Source organism: Struthio camelus, chromosome 10 (genome assembly GCF_040807025.1).
Source record: "Struthio camelus isolate bStrCam1 chromosome 10, bStrCam1.hap1, whole genome shotgun sequence".
Classification (NCBI taxonomy): Eukaryota; Metazoa; Chordata; class Aves; order Struthioniformes; family Struthionidae; genus Struthio; species Struthio camelus.
The window spans coordinates 24338583-24360559 of record NC_090951.1 but is presented as its reverse complement, the minus strand read 5'-3'; the positions used below and the strand labels follow the sequence as shown (position 1 = coordinate 24360559).

The 21977-nt window shown below is 50.3% G+C and overlaps 2 protein-coding genes across 3 annotated transcripts in view; both read right to left on the bottom strand.

Annotated features, from left to right (window-relative positions):
• Positions 1-2494: 2494 nt before the first annotated feature.
• On the bottom strand, positions 2495-8170 carry NRN1L (neuritin 1 like). The gene is made up of 3 exons (XM_068956113.1): positions 8037-8170; positions 3640-3796; positions 2495-3477 (listed from the first exon to the last, which is right to left on the bottom strand). The coding sequence occupies exons 1-3, from the start codon at positions 8092-8094 to the stop codon at positions 3204-3206; spliced, it is 489 nt and encodes a 162-aa protein (XP_068812214.1). The 5' UTR covers positions 8095-8170; the 3' UTR covers positions 2495-3203.
• Positions 8171-9074: 904 nt separating this feature from the next.
• The window catches only part of EDC4 (enhancer of mRNA decapping 4), a 40162-nt gene continuing 27259 nt past the window's right edge, over positions 9075-21977 (bottom strand). The window contains exons 20-29 of one of the 2 annotated variants that reach the window (XM_068955583.1): positions 21472-21624; positions 20274-20310; positions 19023-19203; positions 17021-17176; positions 16034-16149; positions 15102-15267; positions 13901-14087; positions 12376-12595; positions 11466-11629; positions 9075-10100 (exon numbers count right to left, since the gene is read on the bottom strand). In XM_068955583.1, the coding sequence (XP_068811684.1) occupies positions 9908-10100; positions 11466-11629; positions 12376-12595; positions 13901-14087; positions 15102-15267; positions 16034-16149; positions 17021-17176; positions 19023-19203; positions 20274-20310; positions 21472-21624 (1573 nt within the window). In that variant the 3' untranslated portion in view covers positions 9075-9907. The remainder of the gene's footprint in view (positions 10101-11465; positions 11630-12375; positions 12596-13900; positions 14088-15101; positions 15268-16033; positions 16150-17020; positions 17177-19022; positions 19204-20273; positions 20311-21471; positions 21625-21977) is intronic. The other variant, XM_068955584.1, reaches the window with a different exon arrangement.

The window sequence follows — 21977 nt, the reverse complement described above, 5'->3', positions numbered from 1 at the left end:
CCTCTGGAGATCATCTAGTCCAAGATCATCTAGGGTCCTCTAGAGCACATTGCCCAGGATCGCATCCAGGCGGGGTTTGGAATATCTCCAGCGAAGGAGACTCCACTACCTCTCTGGGCAACCTGTGCCAGTGCTCTGTCACCCTCACAGTGAAGAAGTTTTTCCTCAGGTTCAGACGGAACTTCCCGTGTTGCAGTTTATGCCCGTTGCCTCTTGTCCTGTCGCTGGGCACCACGGAGAAGAGACTGGCCCCAGCCTCTTGACACCCCCCCTTCAGCTACTGGTACACATTGATGAGATCGCCTCTCAGTCTTCTCTTCTGCAGGCTCAACAGGCCCAGCTCTCGCAGCCTTTCTTCACAGGAGAGATGCTCCAGTCCCCTCCTCATCTTCGTAGCCCTCCGCTGGACTCGCTCCAGAAGCTCCGTGTCTCTCTTGGACTGTACTGGGGAGCCCAGAAGTGGACACAGTACTCCAGGTGAGGCCTCCCCAGGGCTGAGGACAGGGGCAGGATCACCTCCCTCCACCTGCTGGCAACGCTCTTCCTAATGCACCCCAGGATACCCTGGGCCTTCTTGGCCACAAGGCCACACTCCTCATGCTTATGCTTGAGGCTCATGCTTAACTTCTTGCCCACCAGCACGCCCAGCGCCTTCTCTGCAGAGCTGCTTTCCAGCAGGTCAGCCCCCAGCCTGTCCTGGTGCTTGGGGTTCTTCCTGCCTAGGTGCAGCACCCTGCACTTGCCTTTTGTTGAACTTCAGGAGGTTCCTCTCCACCCAGCTCTCCAGCCTGTCCAGGTCCCTCTGAGTGGCCTCGCACACATTTTATTTGAGCCTCACACAGCAGATGAACCGTCACCGGTCTGGGGCTACGTGGCACTCACCTCAGCCGGAGGATTTTGGCAGCCAGTATGCTATTGCATTTATCATGCTGGATGCAATCTCATGTACTGCTATTATGGCTTGATCCACCTGCTGCAGCTGCAGGGAGCCTCAGAGGTGCTCCAGAAGGAGAAGGTGATCTGTGCAATAAATGGGGTTTGGTCATTGCAATGTTAATGTCCTTTTTGATGGCAGAGGAGGGGGAAGATAGTTTCCTTGTGGGCAGGGAGGTCATCTTGCTAACCTGGCTCCAGAGGAACTGCTTTGCCATGATGGTTTTTAGTACATCAGAAAAGCCTGAAGTTCGCGTTGTAGCAGCAGTGCTGATGGGAATTACAGCAAGCAACCTGTGTTCTACAGCGGCTTTCATTGATTGGCACAAGAAGTTAAAACTCTAGCACTTCATCTCAGTTTAACTTCCATACGTCCCACTTCAGAGCTGAAGGAGAGCTCGAGTTCCTTGTTTTTTTTTTCAGCTAGACCAGTTGGTCTAAAAAAATTCCATTTTTTCCCTGTAAACCTCAATTTCCTCGATGTCTATTAAGATGTGGCAATGTAGGACCAAAAAAAAAGAGGTTAAAAAAATGGGAATTAAAAAAAAAATTTTATGATGTCATTGGAATTATACATTAGCAGGCAACCTAATGGCTGCAAAAAAAAAAAAAAATATATATATATATATGTGTGTGTGCCATGTATTCCTAAAATGTATCTTAAAATAAAGAAAGCATAGTCTCTATCTCTTTACTCCCTTTATGTCTAGCCCTGAAAGCAGCTGTCTTTCAGGTTGGACCTGGGGCCTTTTATGCTTAGACATGAAAGGCCCTGAAGTAGGACACAGGGCCAAACTCCCCAGGGTGCAGCACTGGGGACTGGGAGCTCTCCAAAGGCCTGCTCTCAAGCCCAACTTTGACAGCCGGGGATTGGGGGGGGGGGAGGAGGGGGCGCTGGCTGCTGATGCCAGTGCAGGCACAAACATGGGCTCTGGCTTTCTGAGGCTTGGCACAGGCTGAGGCACAGGCATGCCTGGTGCAGGTGCCTCAGTGGCATCCACAGCCCAAAGCGTGGCCGAGGGTTCTGGCTCATGCAAATGAGAAGGCAGATTAATTACATTACGGACCAGCCTCACTGGAAAGCCAAGCCAAAATCTCAGCAAAGCCCTTAATACCCTTTGAGAGGAAATGAAAAATCCCTGGTAATGCCTGGGCGCATGCCCTGTGGCCAGCCTTGCCGGCTCACGTTACCTGAGTAGCTCTTTCGCTGTCTTCCAGCGGCCCACAAGCCACCCATGCCCCCCCATCCTGGGCCTGGGTACCCTCAGGTGTCCTACAGGGCTACCAGAGGCCACCCCTGGGGGGATGCCCCAATGCCATCCTGATCCCTGCAAGTACCCAGATGTGGGGCTGCAGAGCCTCCCCTCTCATTCCCTTGCTCTTTTTGCAGCCTCTTTTGTCCCATCACCGTATAGAACAGGCAAAGGTGCCCCTGCCCTGGACACCTGGGTCCAAGGAAGCTTTTCTCATCCTTCCTCCTGCAGCACTGCCTAATGCCCTAGGGAGCAAAAAGGGGCCTTGGGAAAGAGCACAAGCTAGACCCAAAGCAGAGAGAGACCAGAGAAATGTAAAAGCATCTTTTAATATAAATATAAATCCATCTGAAGTGATCCAGTAGAGAAAGAAGACTATGCCCCCATAAAACGGGCCTGGCGGTGGGCACAACATGGGCACTGAGGCCACAGGGGATGAGGGACCAAGAGGGCTGGGTTCACCTTGCGTGGGGATAGCGAGGGACTGAGCTGCTGGCAATAACCCCCGCCAAGGGCAAGGGCCACCCTGCAGCCTCCTCTCGCTCAGGTCCCTCAGTGGCATCAGAGCTGTCCCTAGTGGTGCTGGGACCCCAAGGAAGAGGGAGCCCAAAACAGCCCTGGGAATAGGCCTGGCTCTACAGGGTGGGTGCAGCCCTTGTCTCTCAGGACAGGCCTCCACTATGTGGCGACCACAGCCCCGAGCATGGACTGGCAGGGCTGTTGGACATCCCCAGAGGCAGTGGCACTTGAAGAGGCGGCTACCTGAAATGCCACCACCCCCTGAGCTGCCTCATTGGGGCAGAGCTCTGCTGTGCTGCAGCTGGGCTGGCCCCAGGGCTCGGCGCTGGCCGTGAGGGCTGCGATGTGGGTAGCAAGGCAACGTCCCCACCACCGGCCCTAGTGCACAGGCCTCCCTGCTGCAGCAGAGGTGATGCTCCTGGATCCTCATCCTCAAATGGATCCTGGGGATGTCCTGAGCCAGGTCGGGTGGAAAGGGGCCCCAGCACTGCCACAGGGCTAGACCCAGGGCACCAGCAGTGGCAGGACCAGCAAGGGCAGGAGGCTGAGGAGCACGGGGGCAGCTGAGCCTCGCAGCGTCTCCTGGTTGGTCTCAGCAGCTGGTAAGCCCCGGGCGCTGGCCACATGGGCCCGGGTGCTGCATAGCTCATGCAGGTTTCCCTGGAACTGGATCTTGCGGGATTCCTCACGCAGCGACTCCCAGATGGCGGCTGCCTCCTCAGGGCAGCTTGACAGGACCCCACTGGCACACGCATGAAAGTCGTCCCAGGACCTGGGGGGACATGGGAATGCATGGGAGCTTGCCAGCCACAAGGAACCACCATCTCTGCCCCAGGCCAGCACTGCAGCGAGGCAAGCATCCCACTGCCACCGAAGCATCCTGGCAGCTCCTGCAAGCATGGGGCAGCTGTATCAAGGCCCGTGGCCCACTCACTTGCAGATGGAGTCCAGCTCCTGCACCTCTTGGCCGCTCTCCTGCTGCCGCTGGACGCTCTGCACCATGCTGTCCCCCAAGCTGATGAGGCAGCCAGCAAAGCCCTTGTAGATGGTGTCACACTTCCCCACCATGCTCATGGGCTCCTGGGTCATGACTGTAGAGGGGACAGAAAAGCCAGAGCTGAACCTGCTCTCCAGACCCCCAGCTGGCCATACCTGCAATACAAACCCAGCCCTCAGCTTTATCTGACAGCAGGTAGACCCATGCCCCAGCCAGGTCTTTGAGGCTCCTCTGCAGCATGGATTCATCCTGCTGTGGGGGTGCTCAGTGTCCAGCTGCAGCAGCTGCAGCCCTGGGACTCCACGTGGTGTGGGAGGCCCCACCATGTCCTCAGGACTGTCCCTGTGCAAAGCTTCCATCCCACTCCATGCCATGCAGGGCTGCTGCAATTGCCCACCTCCAGGTACATGCGGAGAGGGTGATGCCAGGCTTTGAAATGTTGTGAGCTAGGTGAGGACCCACAACCCCCCTTTCACAACCTTTCAGACCCCTTGGCATCCTCTCCCCAAGTTTGCACTGCCAAGCAGGGCAAGTGACAGGGCAGGGAGGGGGAACCCAAGCCATTCTTGCACACAGCCTGAGCCAGGCCATACAATCAGGAACAAACAGGATGGAGAGGTAGAAAAAACTGCCCTTCATGGGCCATGAAACCTGCAATAACCCATCCAAGAACCAGCAAGAGGAGGAAAACGAGGAAGCAAGGGGAGCACAGGAGACAGGAAGCAGTTGTGCCCGCTTCCACAGCACAGTGTCATTAGCAGACCTGGATGCTTGCATGAGGGGTCTTGACATGCAAAAGTGACTATCACATAGTCAGCGTGGTGAAAATCCAACTGGGCCCCAAAAGCTAGAAGCAAAACTGCTCTGGCTTGGCCAGGTTGTATACTTTCCAGGTCATTGTGGGCTGGTTGTGGCAGGGGCTGTGCTGATACAAAAGCGAACTCATTGCTGCCAGGCAACAGAGCCCACACTCACACTGGGTGGGCTAAACCATCCTGGACAAGGGGTCCTGAAGGTAATGGAAATGGAGCCAGAAAATGGTTCCAAAAGGGACTGTGAACCCTTCTCAAGCCCAACCACCAACTCCACAAAGAGACAATTAATGCCTTGTGATTACCACTGGTAAATGAATTTATCCTCCTCAGTCTCCTCCCAGCAGAAGGAAGCAAGCAGTGAAATAATTAAAATAGGTCTTTTTTTTTTTTTTTTTTTTTTTTAGGGGGGAAAAAGGCAGTGGTTGTTGGGAGGTCCCAAGCAGTGGTATTCATGTCCATGCTTGGAGCAAGAGCAAGTTTCTTTGGAGCCCTCCGAATTAAACGTTCCTCTGACTGAGTCTTCACTCCGGGCCTGGGAGCAGAATGTGGCACAATCTGATGATCTTGCAAGTGATACTGCTATTAGCTGTACCCAAATGGCAGCACGATGGCCCACTTTGCTTCGGGCCTCCCAGGATCTCTCCAGAGCCATCTGTCCAGCTTTTTTATCCCCAAATAGCAAAGATTAATTTGTGACTACAACACAAAAAAAAATAAAAGCAAAGACTTGACTAGCTGAGCAAGCTGGAGTCCCTGCTGTAACAGGAAAAAAAAAGGGGGTGGGGGGGAGAGAGGCAGAAGTGCAACTCCAGCTGATTCACCCTGGGAAGCCCCAGTTCCCTACTGTGCTCTGCAAGGGATGAACTGAAAACAACGGCGAAACCCTGATGCTGGCTGCAGGACAGTAGGTGATAGGGCATATTTGGGACTAATGCTAGTGCTTCCACAGCCAAGAGAAACCAAAAAAGCGTTATGTGGCTGGGCTGCTTGGAAGTGCTGAGTGCTCAGCTCAGCTCTGCCCTGGGTGAACCGCGTGGCAGGATGGTGGTGGATCTGCCACCACGGACAGTGTGGAGCTGGGGGCCATCTGATGCCTCTGCTTCCCTCTCCCACTTCCAGGGCCTGGGGGAATAGCCCCACAGAGCAGGAGCTTAGAGGGGCATGGAGGTTTCTGGGGCCAAGGCAGATCCAAGCCACTTTGGTCTTAACCTGCATAATGATGACAGGGCAGATCCAGCAAGGAAAAAACAAGGAACAAGTGAACCTGCATTGCCCCAGCACCACATTGCGGGGGGGAACCCCACTCTAGTCTGGGTCCCCACATGCATAGCACTCCCACGACTGATGGTTCACCCCTAGACCCACCAAGTCATGCTGCTGGGATAGTGGCAGGACTAGGATGTCACATCAGGACAGACATTGAGCTGGGCTTGCAGGTTCTGAAGAAGAGCTGCTCCATCTCCAGCCCCTCAGCAGGGACTGGCCCACCCAGACTCACAACAATCTGGAAGCTGATATAGGTGGACAGTGGGCACCATGCTGGGACAGGCAGAAACTGAAAAATCTGCTGACACTGCAGTGCCCATAGCAGCTCCCAGGGAAGCCCCTAGCTCTGCCTTGGTCAGTCAAGGAGGGACAACTATCACCATAGGGCCATGTCATGGGAGTCATGAGACTCAGAAATGCTATGCATGGTGTGCTTAGGGACTCTGTAAGTTGAAGATGGCCAAAAAGGCATTAGGCCAGCCCCACTGGAAGCTCTGCTGTCTGGAGGGAGAAAACCAGATGGCTGTCATGCAAAAAGGAGTCCCCAAAGACAGCCAAAAGCTGTCCAGCAACTACAAAGGCAGCCAGGATGTCTCCAGGGAGCCTTGTGACATGTCAATGGCATCCCATGCCCGTTCCCCTGAAGCAAGGCCCTGAACAAAGTGGCTGCAGCTGAGACCAGCGCAGGGTCAAGTCTGAAATGTCAGCCTGTTGTGAAGAACAACAGATTTTCGCAAAACAGGAAACCCTGACAGCATCATCACGAAAAACCTCTGGTGCTGGGTTGATACCAGCTATGTGGGTCACAAATATCACAGGTGTCAACAGAATAAACAGGATCTGCTGCTCTTCTTTTAGGCCAGCTGGGCAATAAGCACATCAGACCAACCCCAACGACATCAGCCCTGGGAAAGCTGCTGAATAGCACGGCCAGGGTGGCAGGTGCAGAGACGCCTTCTGTCAGCCAGCCAGAGGGGCACCTCATGGTCTCTGCCATGCTGTGTGAGCTGGGTTTTGGCCTCCCAGTCTCTAACACCTGGGCATAGGGTGCTCGCTTCCACCACACTCCCTTGCTGTGAGGTTGGACTAGGTAAGCGCAGGATCAGCAGGAAGGAGAAACCAGGAGGGCAAATCAGCTCTGCTACCCCGCAGCAAAATCACAAGGCACAAACCTGCTCCCAGCTCTGGCAGGGTCATACAATAGCAGTGCTTCCCAGAAAGAGCCCCAAGAGAAACACAGACGGAGGCCAGGATGCAGCAGAGCATCACCAACTCCCAAGCAAGCACTGATGCAGCTGTCTCACCTCTGGGAAAGGACTGAAATCACTCACCAGCCCCAAGCCCAGTGGTCCCCATGCTCCACCCTCAGTGCACCATCAGACTGGCATTAAGTCTCTCAGCTCCATGTGCCCCTCTTTGGGGCAAGAGCACCAGCTGGGTAACGCTGTGCCTGGAGCCAGTTTCCTTCCTCAGCTCTGGAAGGCATGGGAGAACATGGAGACAGCACACTGGTGCAAGCAAGGTTGCGGGATTTGCCTACTTTATAGTCACTCCAGCCCGTGGGAGTTGCTGGGGTGTCCTCCAAGCCTTTGGTGAAGGAAGGTTGGGGGGGGGGGGAAGAGGGAGGAAGTTGTCAGGAGCACAGGGTGTTGGCGGGAAGGGCCAGCTTGGGGTCACTGGTCTGGGCAGGAGGACCAGAGGTGCAAACCCACTCTGAGCTCAGGGATTGTCCTGGTCCAAGCAGACAGGCACCATGGCAATTGTACAAAGCTAGTTTCCTCCATCTCCAGGATTGAGAGAGGGCATGAGACACAGTGATCATTCCAGTCCCGCACAGCCACGAGCACCCTGCTGTACCTGGAAAGCCACCGAGGCACACTGCTCTGCAGGGCTGAGGCAGGACAGGACCACGGGCCCAGCAACACCGGGGAGGCAAAAGGGCATCTGGGAGGCAGCAAAGATAGAGGCAGGCAGGGGGCCCAGTCCCGGCTTGAAAGGAGGCTCCCGTCCACCAGTCTATCCCAGCCCCGGGGCACGTCGGGGAAAGCCCGGGGCTGCTCGCCCCGCCGCCGCCGCCGCCGCCCCGGATGCTTTGTCCCAGGTCCACCAGCAGGGAAGCAGGTCGGGCTCTCCGGAGGAAGAGCTGCCCAGGACGGCGGTCTGAGCCGCGGCCACCGAAAGCCCCAGAGCCGTCCCGCAGCTCGGGGCCCCGAAGCGGGCCCGATATCCCTGGCCCAGAGAGGAGGCACTCACCGAAGTGCAGGAGCAGCGGGCACACGACGCTCAGCAGCCGCCAGCAGCCGCAGCCCATGATGCGGACGCCGCCGCCGCGCCGCGCCGTGTGCGCCGCGCTCCGCAGCCGCCGGGAACCCCGGCCCCGCCGCCCCGCCCCCGCCCCCGCCCCGCCCCGCCCTCGCTCGGGGCTCCCCTAGCTGGTGGCCCGCCCGCCTCCCGCTGGGGGCCGCGCCGGCCCTCTCCTGCTCGGGCCCGGCAGCAGCTTCTCCTCAAGCACGGCCTCCCGAAAAGCAGCACGAGGCACGGCCCTGCTGCGCACCAGCCCCGGCTCGGGGGGGGAGGGCCGGGTAGGCAGCTGAGCAGTGGGAAGAGTGCAGGCAGCCCCGGGTAGGACACGGCCAGCACTTGGCTGCCAGGGAGCTGCGAGGCACAGGGCAAGGGTGCCCAGCTTGCTGCCAGGAGAGGCAGCAGGATGGGACAAGAGTGCCGAGGGACACTCCTACCAGAGGAAGGGGAAACCTGTTCAGTATGCACCGCTCCCATTATGGGAAGGGGAAACTTCTTTCAGCCCTCTTCCGATCCCTGGTTCTCCACCTGGCAATCCCTCACATGCCTTCTAACACCAGCTCAGGCCAAGTCGGCCTAGGCTCAAAGGCATCACAGGCCCTGCCAGTCGATGCTTGGGGACATTGCCTGTTCCAGAGGGTAAGCCAGTACTAGGGATGGGAAAGACACTTTTAGAGCGGCAGGAGATGCACTGTGCTGTGAAAGCAGGAATTAATGACTTTCTGCTGACAGCAAAACACCACCTCTAACAGCCCATCTCAGCTCTCCTGGACTTTCACTGAAGTGTCACGCCCGACTCACACACAACAGCTCAAGGTGCAACTTTGTCCAAGGGCTGCCCCTGAGGGCATCTTGCCCCCTCGCTTCAGGCTCCAGACCAGAGATCCTCAGAGAGCTCTCCAATTCACTTTACATGCTCCAGCAGTGGACCTGTTCCAAAAACCTTGCTGCCTCCCTCCCTCAGGAAAAGAACAGAAGCAACTCCAGCAATTTGTTTTTCTCAAAAAGTTGTTTGTTGTTTATTGAATTCTTCTTAATGTTATTTCAAAAAAAAAATTCAAATTTTAGATAAGAAGAAAAACTCTGGTGTAAAATCAAAACTAAAGGAAATATCTGATCCATGGACATGCTCCAATACAAAGAGAACCAAAGGCCCTGAGGGGCTCTTGCAGCTTGCTGCTTCCTGACCATCTGAACCCAGAGCACCTCCTCAGCTCACTCCAGAACCAGAAAGACATGCATGCACAGCCCCATTGCCCATATCGGCCTGCACTGTGTGGGAGCAGCTGTGGCAGTGCAGACCCGGAGTTAGATAAAACCCCTCTTCGTCCTTGTCTGATATCCTTCCACCTACCAATCCTACCAGGGAGCACTTCCCTCTGAGGAGGGTTTCCAACTACTTGACTAAGGTACAGGTACAAGTTTCTTGTCAATGAGGCGCGCACGTTCCTCCAGCCCCCTTGCTCAGGCTCAGTGCACACCTCCTTTCTCCTCTACTCATGGCCACAGACTGCAAACTAAAGGGGTAAGAAATCCACTGGCTTCTGCTGAATGCAACTTGGACTGCCAGCCAGGCCTTAGGGACAGATGGGCAGGTGAAGAGGAGACTTAACTCTCAAAACAAGGCTGTTTAGGAAAATAAGCCAAGTGAGTGTTCAGCAATTATTTGGGACTATACACAGATGGTGTTTGCCTTAGAGACATCACACACATGTTGATAGATTTCCTGGCAAGAGCTCTTAACACAAGCCATACATGGTTAGTTACTACTGGATCTGCTGGGTGGGCTTCCATGGAGCAGCCCACAAGATAGCAAGGTTCTCCTAGGTCATGCTAGGGGTGACCAGGCCCTGAAGCATGATCATGAGGCGACGGGCAGGCTTGCTCAGCGCGTTGTGGGGTTCCACCTGGAGGAACTGGAAGAGCTTCTGCCGCACCTGGTTCATGACAGACCCCATGTGGTCACGGGTAATGGGGTCACTGTGGTCCAGGTGCATCACTGCTTCCTCCAAGTAACTGAAGGAGAGAGACCAGGTTTAGAGCCAAACTTGACAAGTGACTCCAGACCAACTCAGTTCATTTTAGTGGAGACATAAAATTCTGTCCCCCATCTAACCACACTCAGTGCAGTAAGTTCAGCCATTAGAAAATAAATGTTATTGACTTCTAGCAAAGTCCAGCTATCCCTTCTTCAACATGTAAGGGCAGACTATAGTTTCCAGTCTGCAGTACATGCAACACAGCCTGGCTGCCTGAACCAAGCAGGCACAACAGCAAGCTGGAGCTCCCTGGAGGGAGGGAGGTGGTACTTGGCCACAGGCTACACCTGGTCAGAGTTGTGTAAATGCTTTCTTTGATGGCTTTTTAGCATAAACAGAATTAGTTATTTATTTGACCGCAAAAAAATCCCTTCAGCAGTGAGGTTTATTTCATGTAGGGATATATTTAAGGTCTGCTTCCAACATAACTAGGTCTGTGCAAGAAGGGAACGGGAAGAGAAAGAATTTTACCAACAAGCCTTTCCAAGTTCAGATAAACCACACACTTCCAAATTCACAGCCTGAAAGTAAGCCTATGTGGTCACTGCAAGAGATATTCACTAACTGGCCAGCTTGAACTCAACAGCAGTGGCTTGAACCCTGATTATCAGCTCTTCTGTAACTCAAAGCCTTTTTCCAGCTTTTTCTAGCTTGAACTGCCTTCCCCCATGCTAAATTGAGTTAAAAACTGGATTTAAAATATTCTACATGGAAGCCATGGTCAAAACCTTCAGGCAACTTAACAAGTTAGTTTTTCAAGACAGATAACAGGGCTTTGACTTAAAACCTAGAAGTGTCCATGGCAAGTACCAGCACAGTCACTATTTTGTCACATGAGCTTTGCTTAGAGCATCTAACAGACACTTCTTCCAGAAGATCCTGCTGCCACCTCACACTGAACCTCTCTGGCAGTCATGATGAGGAATTGCCAGCACAAAGTCCAGTCATGGATTAAGAATACAAGGCAGAACAAAGTTGCTCTGGATATTATGCTATCCAGGGAGCATGGCACTATCCCTCCTTCTACCTCCACATGGGAATTGCTCCTTGGTTACAGGGTATTGCTGCACAGACTGCAAACAATATTTAGAGACTACAAGACAGGAGCTAACAGCATCTACAGCTAGGTACCTATTTACTACTACCTCTGGGCTGCAAAGCTCTCTGTTGCAATACCTAAATCTTCTTCCAAGTCTTAGCAGTTTGTTCAGGTGCCAGCAATAGGCCAAACAAGTTCTAACCTTTGTCAAAGCACCACCTTCCACTTCCATGTAGTGAATTTAAAGCCAGAGCCAGGAATGTGCCTGCATAGGTTCAAACCTGGCTCTGTGATCATACTCACTTCAGTTTCAGTTCTGTACGAGTACCCAAATCTGAGGAGAGCTGCTGAATGAGAGACAGGAGCACAGGCTGGGACAGCGGGCATGGATGCTGGCCAAATACTTGCTGAGGATCCACAGTCTCACAGACATACAGGACCAGATTGAGATCAGCTGCTGTTAGAGCCTGCAAGGAAGATACAGCTAGAAATGCAGAGGAAACAACAGCCAGGTGAGGGACATGGGATAGAGCACAAGACAGCTGTCTGCCTGGGGACAGCTCAATGGCTCACCAGCCTGCTCTGGGAGCAGAGGGCTCTGCAAACCATGGTGTACATGCAAGCAGGACAGGGTTTAGGCTGTCAATGCACCCCCCATTTGTTCTAAACTAAAGGGAAGTAACAGACCACAGTCAGACACAGAAGCAGGATACAATCAGCATGGAGCAGGCCCATGTTTGCACTCCCCTACCAGTTCACTTGCACAGCATCACTACCTCTTAGCCCTGGAGTTTGTCTGTAACAGCTCAAATGATTTGCCTATGCATCTAGCAACGACGACAGAGTCAGGCCCCAGTTGGTATATCTGCCTGGAGAGGCTTATGAAGCTTTGCTCTTTAGGGATATACCACGTGCCACTGCTGATGGCAAAACAATCTGGCTTACTCTGAAGTAATCTTAGGAGCAGCACTAACACTGTCCTGACAAGGAATCAGCAGGAAAGAAGGAACTTAAACGCGAAATCATGGAACTTGCATGGCTCTTGCCTGACCTGCATGAGGGTACAACTGCACCCCTTGAATGGTCTGCTGCCAGAGGTCTTTTCAGCCTATTCCTGTAGAAGTTGTTGTGGGACTATGTCCACACCTCAGGAAGCTGTTCTCAGTCCATCTCCCACCAAAGCAGTGCGGCCTTTGCAAGGAAGCCTGTGTACCTGCTGGAAAGCTTGATTGAGGTGTCCTTGCTGCAGCAGCTGAAGGATGTGAGTTTGCTGAGACTGGAAGTCCATGTGAGTAGATGGGATTGGAGTCCCTGCCGCTGAGCGCATCGCCTGGACAATGCTTGAGGTGACAGCTGCTTGCTGCTCCTTCATAGCCAGGCTCACTTCTCCTTTAATGACTCTCTGCACCTGGGCCAAAATAGACTCCTGCAGGCTAAAAAAAAAAAAAAAAAAAAAAAAAAAAAAAACCAAACAACCAAACACAAAGCAGCTTTTGAAAACGAAGAGCTGAAGGAAGGACTACATTGCTCAAAGCTTTTATTAGTGAGAAAGAACAGAGGCTTGTTTCTTTAGTGGGGCTTCCAAAGGGTTCATACAACTTGCTGAGGCACAGGTATGGCCAGTCTGCGCAGGGAAGCTCTATAGCCAGTGACACACAGTCCTGGGGGCGTATGCAGACGATACTGGAATTCTTTGTGGGAAAGGGGTGTTCTACGGAGCCAATTCTCTCGTTATACAGTTTTTTAAATCTTCACTGAATCTGGCTTCCAAGCAAGGCTGCTAGGCTCTGCATTCACCCAAGAACGGACACAAACTTCTACATCAATTATATATAGTTTCCCAGCCTGCACATGACGCCTCTAAAATAAGAACAACCTCCCTCCCTGAGCGTGTAACCTCTCCTTAGATGGCTAATTCAGAGTGCAGGCTCTGTTGCTGTATGTTTCCCCAAGACAGGATCCTCCTGTCTTACAAAGGGTACAAAGGATCTAACCTGCCCTACTGCAGAAGGGTTAGAATAGCAAAACCTCCCTGTGAGCAAGTCCAGCCCACGCAATGAGACTAGCATTTAGTCTGTTATCTTTCCTGGTGTGTCTCATCTGCATTGAAGACCCCCACCACACACTGACATACGTTCTAACAGCTTAAAATAGACAAGGCCATTCTACCCTGCAGGTGACCACCAGCCAGCAGCCGGCCCCAAGCTTCATGGTGTGAACGTGCTGAAGGCACCGCAGGGATTCTGTCCCAAAACCAGGATGGCCAGACACAAATTGCTGCAGAACAGGTGAGAAGACAGAATAGCCTGCAGAAACTGTTTGTATGCATAAGGACACACAGTAAAGAGGAAAAGCCTAGAAGAGACCCAAAGATCATTTTGGAACAGGGAAGCTAGGCAGACTCGAGTATGCTTTTGGCCTGCATTAGGTCCTCTCTCATCCTCCCAAAATACACATGGGTCAGTCAGCTTGAAAAGCAGGCCCCAAGCTCATATGCGCAGCAGAGATTCAGCTGGTCATTAGAAATATTTTGTGACCTTTGTTTTGTGCCTCATAGAGCAGCAGTTACACCAGCCCACATGCTTTTTTGTCATACTGTGCAAACAAGGCTAACAGGTAGCCCTCTACATCACTTGTGGTAAAGGGCTTGCTGCCACAGGTGAGCAGGGAGGGGTTTTGTCATGCACATGTACACCTTTCACTGACATCTCTTTCAACAAGCCCAGCTGCCAACTTACTTGCCCACAATAATATGCAGCTGATGCTGCACCTCAGCATGGACACTGGCCGCAATGGTGGAAGCCAGTTGCTCAGTGGTGCTCTGGAAGGTGCTGATGAGCTGTCGAAGTTGGTTCAGCAGTGGGTCTCGGGCCTCCTGTTCTCGTGCTTTCTTGTTCTTCATGTGCGTCTCAAGCTGCTGGATATCTGTAACAACCAAAGAGCTTCCCAGGAAGATGTTCATGCCATCGGTGCTGTGGAGATGGTCAGGGCACAGATCCAGCTGCCAGGCTATACACATTCTCCAGCAGGATCAATTACTTAGCAAGTGTTCAAGAACAGGAGAGCAGGGAAGCGAATGCATGAGCCTTGCTTTGGGCTGTGTTACACACTAACCTAGAAACCCTGCTCCCAGGGTCCCCATTAGAGCATTACATGACACAGCAATAATGCCAAAGGTTCTCTTGTGACAGGTTCTTTACAGGGACTGTTTGTTCAGTGCAAGATAAAGATGGGGGTGAGGGTATTTCATACACAGTATGGGTTATGATCTGCATTAGTGACAGACTTCAATGGCAATAAAATCACTAAGAGAAAAGAGAAGGAACATGTCTGACAAAAAATGGTGTCTTCAGAGATCAAAAAGTTGTATTTTAAAATATTGTATGAACTGGCCTGATCAAAAAGCAGAAGAAAAAGAACGTTCTAGGTACTTGTAGCAGCCCTGGGAGACTTGTAAGAAAAAAAAAACACACCAAAATAAATAGTAGCTGGACACAGTCTGCAGATCTAGGAACAAGAGAAGTCCCTGTTCCAGCAAGGAACCTTCCCCAGTTCTATTATGTCTCTGAGATGACGGATCACCTGTAGGAGTGCTATCCTCTCCACACTTCATTCTCCTGATATCAGGATGGGACAGTCCCACAGCTGGGCTTCGCTACTTAGAGATGAAAGCACAAGTCCACAGAAGCAGGAAAAGTATTTTGCTGCACAGGCTACAAAGACCAAAGGTGTATTCCTGTTCTTATAGCAAACCCTACAAAGATTTCCTCTCTTCTCCTTCCATTTCTGAAGCATGAAAAGGAGTGCGTTTTCAGACCATGCAGAAGGGCTAAGAGATTAAACAGCTACCAACGAAACTCTGAAAGGCAAAGGCATCAAGCAAAGGCCAATTTGTCAGCTGCGGAGAGAAAACTCAGGGAAAAAAAAAATCCTACTCACATTCCTGTGTGCCCTGCTTGAAGGTTTCATTGATTTGCTGGAACATGGACTGGCAGCTCTTCTCAAAGGCTGGCAACACAACACTTTGGAATGCTTCCCTGTACGCTGATTGGATTGGTCCTTGCAGGGTATCGGCCGTTGCCCTCACAACGGTATCTGTAAGGTTCTTACAAGCACACACAGAAGAGGCTTCAGAAAATTAACAACATCCTGCTGCAGGTGTAGATGTAAACAAACATCATACATCCTTGCAACACACCCACAGCAGAAAAGGAAAGTCCACTGTCAGTCAGTCATGCATTTTCCCTGAGCAGCTGAACTCTTTCCATTGACCAAGCTGTACCACAACTACAGCAGGCGGATAACCTGCCTGCTGACAGACTGCTCAAGAACATCACGGCTTCCCTGTAGTTCAGTTCTAGAGCAGGAAAAGCAGCACAGTCAGGCTGGGCTCCTCTCTTCTCCCTCAACTTCTCTCCCACAATCCACTATTCCCTCTGTCAAGGAAAGTAAAAAGCTTCTACTCTCTAAGTAAAGAGAAATGGAGAACAGAGCAGGGAGCAGAAAAGCAAGTCAAACTTTAACCACGTGACTGATTGAGATAGTCCTAAAAAACAGTAATGAGACACTCTACTCCAGTACAACCAACAGTAGTGAGAATCTCTGTTCCAGTACAAAATGAACAACTCAGTACAAAATGAAGAACTTACTAAGGTTAAAGAAAGGGCTAATGAGGCAAAGGAGGCAGAAGAGTACACAACTCTTCTACTCTCCTGATGAGGCCAGAAAAGAGCTTTGTTTGATCACTGGCAGCTAAACAGACCTTAGACCTACCTGGAGAGACAGGTGAGGAGAAGAGGTATGAGGAGTCATTAGCCAGGGAGATGACAGCTCAGTGTCCCCAGAGAAAGTTACAGTCTGGTTCTCCTTACCTTTGATTTCACTAGTTTGGTGATGTTCTCTTTCAGTGTGCCCTCAATAGCAGTGAGCTTGGCGGCAACAGTGTTACTTAGCTGGCCAGCAATAGGTTCCATGCTCTTGGAAATGCCTAGACACAACACAAATAGGTCAAAGTTGAAGCTTTAAGCCCAGAGACAAACTTCAAAACCTGAGAAGGATGACAGAGTCAAACTCTTCCAGGAGGTGCCAGATGATACAGCTCACAATGGTCACAAGCTCTGGCTTGGGAGGCTAAGGTTGGACATTACAGAATCACAGAACAGTTCGGGTTGGAAAGGACCTCCGGAGATCATCTGGTCCAACCCCCTCCCCCCCACACACCCCCCGCTCTAGCAGCGTCAGCTAGAGCGGCTGCCCTGCCATTAGGAGAAACTTTTTTGCCAAGAAGGTGGTGCAGCCCTGGAAGTCACCAGAGACTATGGAATCTCCACCTATGAAGATTTTCAAGACTTGTTCAAAGTCACAGCTGACCTGATCTAGGATTCTGGGTAGCCCTACTTCAAGCAGAAGTGTGGATACTAAAGATTCCAGAGGCCTCTCCCACCAGTATTTCTAGGAACCCTTTCTTACAAAGAAGGGGCCAGTGAGTCAAGGGCGGGCAAACACAAGTTTAGGCTTGCTTAAGTCTTAACACTTCCAAACTCATTGGCCTCCTTGTGCCTTCTGTCACAGAAAGGAAGGAAAGACTCCAAAAGCTTCGTGGCTTATCACAAAAGGTCATACCATGCCCTCTGAAAAAGTGTTCCCAAAAGTTACACCTCTGGGAGCCTCATATTCCTTCCACCCCCACACTCTTCTCAGACTCCAGTGGGACCCCAAAAGCTGAAGGTGCAAGGACTAGTCTTCCTGTAACTTAATTCCTATTTCATATAATGCCAGCACTCTTACACAGCATGTTTTCAATCTCTACTGGGCTAACTGTAGAGATCCACCTTCAAAATCCAGAAAGCAACACTTACACTGGGGTACTGTCTTCTTCATCTCTTCACGAATGGTTCTCTCCAGACGATTACACACTGCAGTGGAGAGAGACTGAGAGAGCTGCTGAGAAAGATGCTCCTGGAGCTGCCCATTGCGCTGCTGTCCTTCAGTCAGTGCTCGGTCTAGTCTCCTCTCTAGTAAGTACACACATTAAGGAGCACAAACAACAGATTTCCTCCACCAACGCTCTTGTCCTTCAAAGATGGACACTAATCTCACCTCCAGAGGGTCAATGAGAAGGAATCTGCTGCACTGGTGTGAGAGGGGTCTAGAACATGACTAACGTGTTTCTGTAAATAATAGGGTTCTATCAAACAAATGACCAGGGTGAGAAAAGAGCTCTGGGGGAAGATAAGGCTGTAGTAGAAAAGCCAAACAGCTAAGAGAAGCTTGACAGCAGGGCTCCCTACAGAAGCCAAGAAATTCAGTATCCATAAAAAGCAAATTGTTAAAAACTTCTCTACAGGATGGAATTGGTGGACACATGGACACAAGTGATCTACTGCAGGGGAGCAAACAAGGTTAGCCACGCTTCATGGAACAACTGAATTCTCTGAAGGGATCAACATACAGATATGAAGACGTATGTGCAACTTCAAAAAAAAAAAAAAAACTACAAAATTCCCCTTTTTCCTAGATCCCCTACCAAAGGCTATTAAAGAAAATAAGCTGTCTCAGAATTAAGAGATAAGATATTCCAGTGAATAAAGAAAGGGATGGCAGGAACAAATATCAGGAATACAGTCTCTTTCCAAAACAAAAAGGAGCTTATGAGTGAGACCCACTATAGGGGCCTGTTCAGCACAAACCAGCCAGAAACAGAGATGGCAAAACTTACCATACAAAATTATTCACCATCATCAAAACCAAAGCTGACTGCAAAAAACATAGAAGGATCTCTCAGTATTCGTTGAAAAGACAATTCAACTATTGGCATAATTCAAGGTAGATAGGAAATTGTGAAAATAGGAAAAAGGAATTTTTAATACTACAATATAATGCTAGACTCTGAACTTCAGGAGAAAGGTAAGCGAGTTATTTATGGAAATATCAGCCTCATGGTCAAAACGGCCAATCATCAGAAAAAACAGAAGTCATTGTCAAGTCATTGTAGAAATCTACAGTACACCAACATCTTACATGTGGCAATAGCTCCTCTATCTTTTATATAAAACTAGAAGAGGTACAGAGCAGACTAATAAAGATCATTAGTCAAGAGTGCCTTCAGACAAGACATGAAATAAACCAGTGTCTCTTCAACAACAGTGAGGAGAATGCGACAAAATTTATTGTAGCAACAGACACACAAGAACTGATTACTCGGAACACAAGCAACAGGCATGAAGAAATGATTGGATACCAGGCTCAAAAACAACAAAAGCAAGCACTTTTCAGACAACACGTAAGGGACCCGGGGACCTCAAAGCCACCAGAAGTAAATATGTAGTATGGTGGTCAGATGCAATTTCTGTTTCAAATGAAAGGAGGACAGGATCACCCCATAAACACACTCTTCTGCAACTGCCACTGGCTAAGGCAGGATAACGTAGTAGATGTACCTTTCATCTACTCCAGCATTGCAGCACTTGAGCTCTTAACGGGTAACTGGAAGACTTTCGTGGCATGGAGAAAGTAGCAGTTCTTCTCCCTTCTATTTCTGACTTTCTTGCCCTTGAAAAGGGGATAGAGATCAATCAGGGATTGAAATAGGTGCACTGCAGCCAGGCCTTCTTCTAATGCACCTATGGCCCACACTGCTAAAATCTTTGAACTGTTAGCTCCTCTCATGTCTCATTTGGCTTGCAGCCCTTTGCTACTTTAATTCTCAAGCAACATTTGCAAACAACTGAGTGATTTTAACATTTTAGGTAGAAGGTTGCCGAGGGCCTGGAGGAAAGAGAACAATGTCTCTGAAAAGCAAGCCCAGAATACCTGGCCTGTTCGAGGCACACCTACAGAAAAGTTTCCTAGGAAGGATACGCTCCTGCTCCTGCTGGGAATCAATCACCCTCTCCACATGGCCCATGAGGGAGCTCTGAATGGCATCAAGGTGATCCGTGAGTCTCTGCAGCAGCTCCATCTGGTTCTGACGCAGCTCAGAGAGCTCTCGCTGTTGGCTCCTCAATATGCACATCAGCTCATCCTGGAACTCAGGTGTCACCTGTGGGTGGAGAGGACAGGCACTCAATTCTAACGAGATCAGAAGTCAAATAAGTCAAGATTTCTGCTAGGTAGTGAGTTACCCCATGTGCTCAGGACTGAAGCACGACACAAACAAGGCAGAAAAACGAGACCAACTTAATGCGTATCTCTAAGGCTTTTGCCCCCCCCCCCCCCCCCCCCAAAAAAAAAAAAAAACCCACTAATAATGCAAGGTACATGGAGCTCCCACACAGAATTTACAAACGGCCGCTCAGAATATCCTAAACTGTTTAGATTCAAGACTCCCTCCAAAGCTCTGGCATCTAAAAGGGAATAGAACAAACCAGATCCTATTCACTTTTGGCCACGTACTGAGAAAAAGGATTTAGGTCTCTGATGTAAATAGGGGCCTCAAACACTTACAAAAGTGCTGTCCAATCAATATAGTAAGAAGGAGCTTCCCTAGAGTGTTTTCTCAGCTCTCTTGCATGTTTTTGAATAATCAAACAACTGGAGAAGTACACATCTGTGGTTCACAGGGTCTATTCATCTGCTCAAAAAACTACAGGTGGCATAAGTAACCAAGGACAGTTCAAAGAGCAGATAACTCAGCTGACAGCATCTTCTGTCTGATAGGAAGGTACTATCAACAGGCATAAGAAATTCCAGTAGGCTAGTTCCATTCTGCTCCTTACTGTTTTTGGAACAGCTTGTCCTGTTGCTGATACATGCAAGTCTTCTCAGCAGGAAAGGGAAAAAAAAAAAGAGTGGTGGGGTTTCGGATGAGATGAGGCTTATGAGAGCACAGAAATACAAATCAACATGTGAAGGTAAGACGACTTTGCTCTGGACAACACTGAGTAGCTCCTTCTCTGCTGTGCAAGTCACAGAACTGATCAATGCCAAGAAACCCTGCAGGGAGGTGCAAACACCCAAATCACAGCCCCATTTCAGCTTGCCCAGGCACAGTGGATGCCCTTGGTAGCTGAAGGGACCAGGATGCTCTTTCCTTCAGGTTTTGTGAGCCAGTAAACAGAGCTGGAGCATCAGGCCCTCGGGAAGGACTGCAGAAGCAGCTCTGTGACTCACCTGGTTGTTAGATGATCTTGGTGACTGGTTCACATCCCTGAAATAAAAATAAATAAGCAGTAATGTAATTATGTCAATTACCTGCTCTGATTATCCAAATCCTCTGCCAAAACAGACCACCTACTTTATAGACTGTTTTAGATTTTATACTTCAGCTCATGTATCTGTTTTGCCTAGTACAACATGAGAATGATAGGAGATGAAGCAAGCCCAGTCCCTGCAGCACTGCGACTCCATCATTTCCACTATTCACAGGCCTTACAAACCGGTCCCTTCACAGGGACGCTTGCAACACGTCAGATATTTCTGCTAAGCCTTAACGAGGACCGCTACAAAGAAAAAACGCACACTGATTTTTCAGCCTTGTCCAAATTCAAAACCAGAGAAGCCATTTGGGCTTTTGAAGGTTTCCTGGTATTTGACAAAGAAAAACCTAGTACTCATTTGTTAAATATAGAATTAATGAGCTTCAAATCATCTAGAATTACTCCAGCTCTTGAGGTGAGGAAATCAGTGATGCATTCCAGCATAAACGGAATACAGAAAAAACACTGAACTGATCCAGTAACATTGGGGGGGAGGGGGCGGGCGGGAAGAGAAAAGGAGAAAGTTATCTGCAGTAGCTATGCTACTTCTCTCAAGTTAATGCAGACAGGTCAAGTTTGCCACGGGCAGATCTTTCCAGTCATCAAGTTTCAATTACAAGACATTCATATAGCCACATTTAGAAACGCACAAAAGTAGCAAGCAAGTAACAATGGACAGATATTGTTGAACAGGCCCTGTGCCAGCATCTAAAAGCCAACCAGAAATCAAGGCCATGTTAAGCTATACCCACAGTGTCATAGTTCCAATGAAGCTTTCACTGAAACAGGCAAATGGATCCAGTGTCCTCCAGCAGTGTGTAACAGTGATTTACCTTCCACAAATTCTTCTGAAGCCCAGACTACATTTTGGACCAAGTCCCAGCTGGAAAGGTAGGACAGGTCCTACTCCCATACCCCTAAGTAACAGCTGGTGTCCAAGTAGCCAACAATGCTTTCTGTGGGGTTACCGTCACTTGCAAATGGGACAACGGTTGGGAACACTTGGCCACAGCTCAGCGTTACACCCTAGTTTGGTTGCTAATGGCTCTGTCAGGTTGTGGCCCTGCACAGCTGCTCCCATAGCCACCTGTATCCTGGCAAGCCCAGCATACCCGTCATCTTTCTTGCCCTTCCGTTTTAGCTTTGGGGAAGCCCGAGGGGATGCCTTGGCTTTCCAGTCCTTCACAGGCAGCCTCTGCGTAGATGCTTTGGCACCAAATCCACCTGACGTAGAAGCCAAACTCGCAACTTCATCGTCATGGTCACTATGAAGGAACAGTAGGGGAGAGGACATCATTTGCAATACTGGACAACATTAGCCTGTACTAAGGGAGAGGGGTTCACACACTGTTCTGCATCCACACACGTTCAAAGTCACTCGACTAAGAATTCCTGCCACCTTGATCTTTAACACAGAGACCTCTACAGAGCTTAGCATAGCCTGCCCCATTTTGATCCAGGACTGCTCAGGCCAAGCTTCAGTGCTGCATGGCAGGACCTGAAGGGCCTCTGCATTACAGAGAACTATGGGTCAGGCAGCGGAAGAGTTTGATGCGTGTTCTTGCTGCAAGCACACCAGCACAGAAGCCCTGCGATGTAACTGCTGACCCAGTGGGGA

What these genes read in the sequence shown, in the direction of transcription:
- NRN1L (XM_068956113.1), bottom strand. Translation starts at nt 8,094, where the DNA reads ATGGGCTGCGGCTGCTGGCGGCTGCTGAGCGTCGTGTGCCCGCTGCTC. An exon ending in CCCGCTGCTCCTGCACTTCG is followed by an intron (nt 3,797 to 8,036) that starts GTGAGTGCCTCC and finishes TCCCCTCTACAG; the next exon opens with TCATGACCCAGGAGCCCATG. An exon ending in GAGCTGGACTCCATCTGCAA is followed by an intron (nt 3,478 to 3,639) that starts GTGAGTGGGCCA and finishes ATGTCCCCCCAG; the next exon opens with GTCCTGGGACGACTTTCATG.